The sequence below is a fragment of the Esox lucius genome, chromosome 25, assembly GCF_011004845.1.
Source record: "Esox lucius isolate fEsoLuc1 chromosome 25, fEsoLuc1.pri, whole genome shotgun sequence".
Taxonomy (NCBI): domain Eukaryota; kingdom Metazoa; phylum Chordata; class Actinopteri; order Esociformes; family Esocidae; genus Esox; species Esox lucius.
Window position 1 is genome coordinate 16,200,786 of NC_047593.1, and position 10,227 is coordinate 16,211,012.

Consider the following 10,227-nt stretch of genomic DNA (forward strand, 5'->3'; position numbering starts at 1 on the left):
GATTTTTAAATTCAGTGACCGGAGAAAATAAGAGTCTGATCCAATCACTCAATCTTGAATGAAAAAAAACCCCAACCCAAAACATTTTGAATATGATTATCAATGTGGAAATACAGCTCAGCACACAAGGGGAGAGTTTATTTTTTTATTTGTATACAATCTAGACATTTTATTTCTGGTGTGGTAAATCAGAATGTCAGTGGTTCTTTTTGCTAGGTTGTATGAATGAAATTCCCTACGAAAAACCTACCAAAAATACATACAGAAAATGGCTTGTAGACAAATGAATGAAATAGACATTTTTGTCAATGTCACTGTTAAATTACAATTACACGGTATAAATATTTCTATATTCTCAAATCAGTTAGGTTGATCATTGAACAACGCAGGACTCGGTGGTCAGCATGCAGTTGAGTGCTCATATAAATGCAGTTGAGTGCTCATATAAATGCCACAGAAGTGCCAAAACAGATCTACTTATCGGAGAGAGAAAAAAAATAACAAAAGTATATTTTATAAATCTCTAAATACATATATGTACATGTGCAAAGAAAAAGGGTTTTAATCATTAATCGGTCCTATACAAACATTGATCAATAGCAGTAATTACGCTGACATGTCAGTTTTTTGTTGTAATTTTCAACATGCTCCCGATTGGCATACTACTGTGCAAAAACAAGATGACTTAGTAATACAGAAAGCATAGCCAAGGCAGCGTAGAGAAACCAGAAGGTCCTTCAGATACGGGAGCATGGAAGTGGTGTACTTATAGAAGCTTCTGGAGACAGCAGTGTGGACAGAACAACGTTCCCGTGGTTAAAGTGCTCGCTGATTAATATTCATCAAAAGAAACCACCTCTGCGCCCCCGCGTTCAGGAGCATGTCAGCTAGAAATTTCGGGAATAGAACCGACACCATTCCTTGTTCTTCATGTCGGAGAAGCACGGCTGTTCTACATGACCCATTTCTATCTGAATGTCCCACAACGCTGTGCTCTGCTGAACACAATGGCAATAGGAAAAGAGGTGTATTAGTAGGAAAATGGATTAGTCAGCAGCTAGTACACAGTGGCTAACGGCTGGTAGCAAATAGAATCAAGCCTGTATAGAGTCAGAGAATAGACTAGAGAGCGAGAGAGTCAGAGAATAGAGAGAGACAGAATAACAATAGACTAGAGAGAGAGAGAGAGAGAGAGAGTCAGAGAATAGACTAGAGAGAGAGAGTCAGAGAATAGAGAGAGACAGAATAACAGAATAGACTAGAGAGAGAGAGAGAGTCAGAGAATAGACTAGAGAGAGAGAGTCAGAGAGAGTCAGAGAATAGACTAGAGAGAGAGAGAGTCAGAGAGAGACTCAGAGAATAGACTAGAGAGAGAGAGAGTCAGAGAGAGACTCACAATAGACTACAGTTTGACATTGTGACTTAAGCTTGGAGGCATCAGTCCAACCCACAGAATGACACACACACACACACACACACACACACACACACACACACACACACACACACACACACACAGAGAAAAGGATGGTGAGAGATTGACATTCATACCTGTCCTGTCACCATGGTGCAAGAATCAGTGCCTGGGCATTGGCCTGAATGGTGTCCTAATCCCCATCTAGTGCACTGTTACAGTAATAACACTACGGACACATGTGGAAAGTAGTGCACTGTTACAGTAATAACACTACGGACACATGTGGAAAGTAGTGCACTGTTACAGTAATAACACTACGGACACATGTGGAAAGTAGTGCACTGTTACAGTAATAACACTACGGACACATGTGGAAAGTAGTGCACTGTTACAGTAATAACACTACGGACACATGTGGAAAGTAGTGCACTGTTACAGTAATAACACTACGGACACATGTGGAAAGTAGTGCACTGTTACAGTAATAACACTACGGACACATGTGGAAAGTAGTGCACTGTTACAGTAATAACACTACAGACACATGTGGAAAGTAGTGCACTTCATACTGTAGGAGAGATGGTGCCAAATGCGTCTTTCGAAGGGCTACAGCGCGTGCCAACGCGGCAAAAGATTATATTAAAAACACCAATGTATACCATTTACCATCCTTAGTCAGCTCAGCTTTGACTGAGGTAAAAACTCACACAGAACAACATGCCCTTAATTTTTACATTATCAGTGACAGGTTCATTTGGCGCCAAACTGATTTTAACAGCGAGCAACTCATTTGACAGGATCAATCATAAACAAATGCTTTAAATTTCACGTTGCAAAATAGTTTGCACCCACTAGTGATCCAACTGAGATACATGCTGATGAGAGCACTATCAATCTCAAGTGGATTTGGACGTACTGCAAGATTCCTATGGACCTTGGGGTCATAAACAATTTAGAGAATGACACGTGTTAATGACTCAACCCTTCAAATACTTTTCAAAGGACACAAACAGTACTTGAAGATCTTCTGTTAAAAGGAAAATAATCTCATGCAGTAAAAGTGGTTGGATTAATTAAAGTTGTGCTGTTAGAGAATTTATGTTCATTCCATCCTCACACAAAGTCAGGGACAAAAAAAAAAACCAGTGTTTAAAGCAGACCAGCCCTTCTTTGAAATTCTTCCAATCTAAAAAATGAAATAAAAACAGCATTTAAAAAGCAATTCAGAATATTTCTCTTATAAGTCTCATAGTTAAATTAATTCACAAAAAAAAAAAAAAATTATAGACAAAGCATTTCTGTTCCTGTAACAATATTAAGTTCTAGCTGATTTCATAGCGTTTGACTTCATTAACAAACTGTAGCTACACTTCAGTGTGGTTAAGCTGGTGGTAGTTGGTTATGCTGCTGTATGCTACTTGGATATACATAAGCCTGTCAGTGGACCGCCCCTTATGATGTCTATTCCTGTGGGCGGGCCCAATCTCTACACTCCCCAACTGGCTCTACAACCAGAGGGCAGCTTGCCTCACAACCACTATGGAAGCACCATCGCTAGCAAAACAGAACCCTAGGTTAACTTTTAGAAGGACCAGCTATGACTTCTTTTAGAAGTAGTACACTGCACTTCCTGTGTCAGCACATTCACTGGCCTGTTTTCAGTGCAATCACCGGCCTGTTCATTCACCCGCTCCTCGAACACTTCCTGGTTAAGCAGCCACATGGCCGATGAGATAGATGTTGTCGTACAGGTGGCCGACAAAGTCCTCGCTGATGTTCTGGGCGGCGCGGCGCGTGTTCCGGATGAACTCACGCTTGGACATCTTGTTCTTGACGTGCGGGCTCGTCAGGTCTATGGACAGCAGGATGAGGGAGTAGCAGAGCACGTACACCGCGTCTGTGGGCGAGAGGAGGGAGCGAGTGAACGTCGGGGGGGGGGGGGGGGGGCTGGCGGTGTGGGCAGCCGACGCGAGGCTCCTCAGACAAGGCTGGCCGAAGTGTGTGTGTGTGTGTGAGTTACTTAGACACAGGTACACAGACAGATGTACAAAGAGACAGCGACGTCTGGCCCTGAGCACTGGACCACGGCGCCTCACACCGGAGAGCTGTGCTCCATGGTCTCCACCCGAATGTACAGACGCATCACCGACACACATTTCCCACAGATCGGACAGACCCGCGGAGAATTTGAAGAGGCATCAGCCATGAGAAAAGGACAATCAGCGGAGTACAAACAACATAACCAATATTTATCTCTATTTATTTTCCTGTCATTCATAATTTATTTGCACAAAAAAAAAAAATGACTAAAGTGGAGATTTATCTATTTTCCATTTGCTTTGGCAATGTAAACATGTTCCCCATGCCAAAAAGTCCCTTAAAATTAGAGACTAAGAGAGAGATAGAGAGACCGACAGACAGACAACAGGAGGGCGAGAAACTGAGGGAGAGAACAACAGCGAGACACAGACGGACAAAGAGAGAGACAAAAGATATATAGTAAGATAAACCCGAGAGACACAGCAAAAGATACTGACAGAGGGACAAGAGAAGGGCCACAGAGGGACAGCGTGAAAGAGAGAATCTCATTGTGAGTCGTCTACTAAATCAGGACCACTCTGATGAGTGAAGTGTCCTCAAATACAAACATGGACGAGACTTGTCTCCAACTGAACACCGCTGAATGTTCAGACCGTTAAGTAACAACAGTCATTCCCCCTTTGCAGGCAGAGAGAGAAATGGAGAGAGAGAGAGAGAGAGAGACAGAAATGGAGAGAGAGAGACAGAAATGGAGAGAGAGAGAGAATGTGTACGCTTGTCCGTGTGAAAGCAGCACATCTCCTCTGCCAATTTCATCAGCAGTACGTTTATAATAAATCAACCGACTTCTCCTCCAGGACGACCCAGGACGGCCGAGAACCGCGCCAGATGTTATTACAACGCTGTCCTGGGATTGGCTGGAGCGCTGCCCCGACTCTTCTAACACTTTAAGCCTGCGGGATTACTGTGGCTTTAGGGGCCAATGACAGTGTTAGTGCAAGGATTTCTTACACATTTCATTAAAAGCAACAAAGACAAGACAAGACTTTGGTCAAGTGCAACACCAGAGCCCTCAGAAAGAGGCCTTGCGGGAGATTACGGCTAGGCTAGTTCAAGGGGCTTGGAACAGATCAGCACGAGAACCTAAAGCCTGTGGGATTTGCTGAGCTTGGACACGGAGGTCGAAGCCGTCGGACTGGCAGAGGCTGTCAGGGGTTCACGGGTCCTGCAAACGGAACAGGCCCGGCCAGCTAGACAGAAAGACCCACTGACCAGCGGCGCAAACTAATTTCCCACATTCACAGTACTTGTGTGTGTGTTTTGCACTTGGTCCTCCAATCACGCCTAGGTTTAGACCTAATACGTCCACGGACGTAGCTAAGCCCCCCGCTCTCCATCTTCAGACCAGAACTACACCACCCCCCCCCCCCACACACACACACACACACTCACCTGGGCTCAGGCCCACCTCCCGGACCAGGGCGGGGTTGCAGGCGCAGAAGCGGTGGGAGAACTTGGTGATGAGGGTCTCCAGGTACTCGCCCCTTTCCTCTGGGGCGTGGATGTGTCTGAAAAAGTCTCTCAGCGCGTTGGGGAGAAACTGGTTGCTGAAGTTGTGCAGTGTGACCAGCTCGTCCAGCACGTCTCTCCTGGGAACAGACACGTCCTTTTTAGTCGACACTGTAGTCATCGTACAAAACGGTGGCACAGTCTCGTGTTGCTCAGTGTTTGGAGAATAGTGCTTGCAACGCCAGGGTTGTCTGTTCGATTCCCACAGTGTTTGCAACACCAGGGTGGTCTGTTCGATTCCCACAGTGCTTGCAACACCAGGGTTGTCTGTTTGATTCCCACAGTGCTTGCAACGCCAGGGTTGTCTGTTCGATTCCCACAGTGTTTGCAACACCAGGGTGGTCTGTTCGATTCCCCCAGTGCTTGCAACACCAGGGTTGTCTGTTTGATTCCCACAGTGCTTGCAACGCCAGGGTTGTCTGTTCAATTCCCACAGTGTTTGCAACACCAGGGTGGTCTGTTCGATTCCCACAGTGTTTGCAACACCAGGGTTGTCTGTTCGATTCCCACAGTGCTTGCAACACCAGGGTTGTCTGTTCGATTCCCACAGTGCTTGCAACACCAGGGCTGTCTGTTCGATTCCCACAGTGGACCACTACAGTATGAAAATGTATGCGCTTACTCCTGCAACTCATTCTGGATGAGAGCATCTGCTAAATGACTTAAGGCTTTATCCGTAATTTACTCCCACCTTGAGGAAGTTGGATGCATTTTATATCCATCCATATGTAACTCTATAGCCACTGTAAATAATTCTACTTGTAGCCCAATTCAATATCTTCTTTATTATATTCCATATAGCCAATACCATCCCTGCATCATGTATGGACCAGAAGCCCCTCGACTTCTTTGATGCATTTTTGAGTTTCCACTAAAACGTGGCATAAACTTTTGATAACACGATTTACCGGGAACGACGCAGGTTGCCCCCAAATATGCACTCACCTCTCGTCCAGGTACACCCTTAGCATCTTCCAGTTGAGTGTGCGCGTGCAGAAGATGAACTTGGCCAGCTCCTTGGGGTGGTCCACGAGAATGCCCCTGGACATGAAGTAACTGATACCCTGTAGCACCGGCGGGCCGGGTCGACGTGGAACAGACGAGAGGGAGAGAAGGAGGCGAAAGGAGAGGGGTATTGAGAGAGGCCCAGACACAGCATGGATCTCGGCGGATCTCGCGGCGCGGCTATCGCATGTCCTCTAAGTGGCCCGGGCAAAGTGGGCCTAATCCCCCCTAATGACACGGACGGACCAAATAACGCGGAACGAATGCTCAGTGGAGTCTGCGGAACCAGGCTTTGAAATGCCGTGACCTCTGCGGCTGTGATGTCACGGCGAACCTGAACCCGTTGGCGTTCGGGGGGTGGGGGGGTGAATAAACAGATTCAGTAACGTCATGTGAGAAATGCTAACCGCATGCTAGCAGCTAGAGGTTTGGGATGGTTACAGGAAGGCTGTAATCATCCTGAACCACCCCGAACAGCAGACAAGCAAAAAAAATCCACGGCTGTGCCTCCAAGCAAGGCATTTAATCTAAAGCGCTAACGCTAGTCGCTCTGGGGGAAAGTATCTAAATATATTCACCCGTTGTGTCATAAACGTTTCCCGGACACAGAGGCCTAATCTGATTTTGGGATTTGTTTAACCCCGCCCCCACAGGAGGCTGGCCGTAGGGGTGAGAGGGCGGGTGTATCATTTACCTCCTGGTGGTTAGCATTGAATGTCAGGCTGCCTTCATCCAGCTGCATGTAGAGACGTCTATAGGAGAAGCCAGAGGGAAGCCTTCTATTGTAGATGGAACAGTGACCCCAAGTGGACTTACACAACCTAGGGCACAAACACATGGACACTGTGTGGAGGGGAAACGCAGTTCGGAAACACCACAGAAATAACACCCTTGTCACACGGAACACAGGAACCTTTTTTAGCCTGCCCCCCCCACTCGCCCACCCACCCACGCCCTGCCCCCACCACTCACCCCTGCCAGAGGTACTCGTCGTGGCCCAGGTCCTGCCATACACAGGACGCCAGGCAGAGGTCGGTGGCGTTCAGGTAGGACAGGATGGTGATGCTGAGCTCCGGAGGAAGCATCTCCAAGTCTATGAAGCCCGGCTGCTCCTTCCCCCGGCGGGCACGCAGCAGCTGATAGATATCTGCCCCCTGGCAGTGCTGAGGGTGGCGCCGGGAGGCCCAGGCCAATGGGGACGGGGGGGCGTGCCCGGGGGCGGGCCCCATCTCCATGCCCAGATCCTGAGGATCTCCGTCGGCGCCGGCGTCCCACTGGTCCCCGTAATCCTGCTGCAACTGCTGGTTCCTGGCCACCCTCCACAGCCCCTGACCCATCGGCGGAATCTGGAGGACACAACAGCGCAACGGGCCGCACGGTCAAGACTTTCCTGCGCTCTTCTCTCTAGTTGGTAGTCAGACTCGCCTCGTGCAGATGCGCTTGGTTTCCTGGCGCAGATTCCAAGTCGGGTTCACGGCGGAACTTATAGTAGTGTCACAATATTTATATTAGTGCGCAAGGTGTGCTTTGAATACTTCTGAATCTTGGCCAAATGAAATGAACTGGGAGATCATTTAAATACTGTCAAATCTTAAAAGTATAAATAATGTCTAAATCATCTTCTCAAGCAACCAGAGTTGTGACAATCTGGACATTCGACAGTTGGTTTTGTGTTGACAGCTTTTATTGATTAGGCTTTAGAGCTTTGTGAGTTAAAGAAATCAAATAAGACTAGAAAATAAATCTGTAGTCATGCTTCGCCTTAAAGACAAGCAAACCTAATAAGACTGACAGAAATCCAGAGTTGAGCTCTGCCTTTGGCCTTTATCAAACAGGGGTTGCCCATTGGTTCCTTTTGTAGCCTTCTGAGGGAAATTAAAAAAGGCCATTGTGCTAACTCGTTTACGTATTTGGGCAACTGAATTACTTCCTGGTTACTTTTGTCACTGTCATAGCAACAGCTGAAGGTAGGCCTGTCTGTCTTGGAATAGCCCCGCTGTGCTGAGTCACTTAAAGGCTCAGCTGTCACAAAACACAAAAACAGCAGCGTCTAAATGTGGTCTTTGGCCTAGCTGGGGTTTCTGCTGCAACTTTTCAGTGCATTGAGTCTTTGCTTTTATATTGTAATCTTACACACATTAGCCTGATCAAAACATTTGCTTTCTGGAGGTGCACTCCAGAACATTCTTCGAGATGTGGCAGGGACGTGGAAATTGCAAACAAAGGTGCGTCCTCTATAACGTCACCTTAATAATTCACTGGTACTGAAAGACTGCATCGTACCCCTTCGCATTTCCGCCATCTAAAAACAGTTAGCTCATTAGGCAGGAGAGAAACACTAACCCACTTAGGCTTGGCCTGCTATCATTTAACATCCCCCCGCAACACCAGCTATATGGACATTAACATGTCATGAAACCATCCCCAACACAGATTGACATATTATTTTAAAAGGCAGCATTAGGTTCAGTCAATCTGCTCAGTGATAGACTATGCATACAACTCTCCTGGACCCCTCTGCCTGGGGGGGGGGGGGGGGGGGGCTATATATCAGCAAAACCTCTTTCTAAGCCAGACACTGGCTCTGCTCTCTTATAATTGCATTTTAGAACGGTCCAGAGCTGAATCATAATAGGCCGGTCCCAGATCTGTTTGTTGCCGTCTTGACGACTCATCATAATGACGACCAAAAAGACAGTCCGAACATATCCGGGACCAGGCTTGAATTTTTAGTCCTCTTCTGACGCTACAGCAGAATATCAATTCCGGTCAACTAACCGACTTGTTTCCCAAATCTGTTTCCCATATGATGTGGGCATGACAAAAGTCCTCCCATCAGCGTCGCTGCAATGCTGTCACACGTGTTTTTCAACATTCTCTGCTTGGTGCTGTAGCCTAAAGACTGAATGCTGCTCTAAAGTCACGGTTAATACGCCGGGGAATCTGTTTTAGTTATATGTCAAATAGGGTTACTGTAGGTCACAGATGTTTCTAGAAATCCCGGCATTAATGTAGGTCTACATAGTCTTAACCTCACTGATCTACGGTTTTACTTGTTAAAATGTGAATTATGTGTGACTGCCATTACGTGTATACCCATCTAGAGCGGTTGTTGTGTTGTTATGGAAAAACAGCTTGTGCGTGCGTGTGTGTACAGTGCAGGCCAGCGTTACAAACCGCACAGATTGTTTGTGCACGGACAAGGGTCTGTGTACAGTCAATAAAGTAAAGCAGCGTGACAGATTCTGAGAAATCATTCAGATCTCTGATCTCTGTGCAACGAGTAACAAACAAACGCATCCGTTACGCGAGGGATGAAATAAGTGCATACGTGCAGCTATTGAATACATATCCGAGTAAACATCGGGGGTCAAACTCTTGTTGACCACGAGTGATGTGCCACATCGTCTGTTGACATTACTTAATTCAGTAGCTAATTGGATAAACTGTCATATGACATCGGGCAGCAGTGGACCGGAATACATTCAGTAACACACCCTGTAAACCACATAACATTGAAGTTATGTTCAGCAGCTGATCCGTCGACCTACTGCCAAAATAGACTGACCCAAAGCCCTCGCCTTTCTTCAATGTCGGTTTATGTACAGACAAGTCAACCAGCCATTGGTGGAGGCTCTTGTCATCGACTAAACATCCAGCGCCACCCACCTGAATGCTATGGAACGATTCTACCGCCGCCGCGACGTACACACTGCTCAGATCGTAAACAACTTCGTTGGGAATAGTTTTGGATTCTTCTACCGGTAACCAGAGGATCCCATCTCCGTTAAATGCAGGCCAGAAAGACCCACTCTCGTCACTGTTGTAGAGAGGAAAACTGCCCAAAGTGACAACAGCCCTAATCTGCCCTTATCACACAACCTAGGGCTTCCTCAACTCCTCCTTTCACCCACCCATTTTCACACGCACAATGTTGTCCGGTTTGACGTTTCTCTTTCAGTTGAAATGACGTAGTCGTATTTAGGTAAATCTATTTTAACATCGTAGATGGTACTTACCGATGACATTAAACGTTATTCTTGGGTCAAAATAAATATCGTATTCTATTTTTAAAAAGTTGGTCCACTTTGTTACAGAGGTGTTTTTGTCCACACATGTATATGTATCCAGTTTGTAATTAATGCAATTAATTGTTGGTCAATATAAAACGCCTGCTATACTACAAAATAAGCAGG

General features: G+C 46.4%; 1 protein-coding gene across 2 annotated transcripts; it reads right to left on the minus strand.

Moving 5' to 3' along the window:
- Window positions 1-2,140: 2,140 nt before the first annotated feature.
- fbxo8 (F-box protein 8) lies at window positions 2,141-9,978 on the minus strand. Of its 2 annotated transcripts, XR_828778.5 has the most exons (7): window positions 9,701-9,978; window positions 7,004-7,377; window positions 6,726-6,852; window positions 5,972-6,090; window positions 4,910-5,106; window positions 3,070-3,314; window positions 2,141-2,603 (listed from the first exon to the last, which is right to left on the minus strand). XR_828778.5 is itself a non-coding variant. In XM_010888255.5 (6 exons), exons 2-6 carry the CDS (start codon window positions 7,366-7,368, stop codon window positions 3,127-3,129), a joined length of 996 nt encoding a protein of 331 aa, XP_010886557.1. In that variant the 5' UTR covers window positions 7,369-7,377; window positions 9,701-9,978; the 3' UTR covers window positions 2,141-3,126. The 2 variants fall into 2 exon arrangements, 1 of the variants encoding a protein (XP_010886557.1); XM_010888255.5 differs by having other exon boundaries at window positions 2,141-3,314.
- Between the last annotated feature and the right edge of the window lie 249 nt (window positions 9,979-10,227).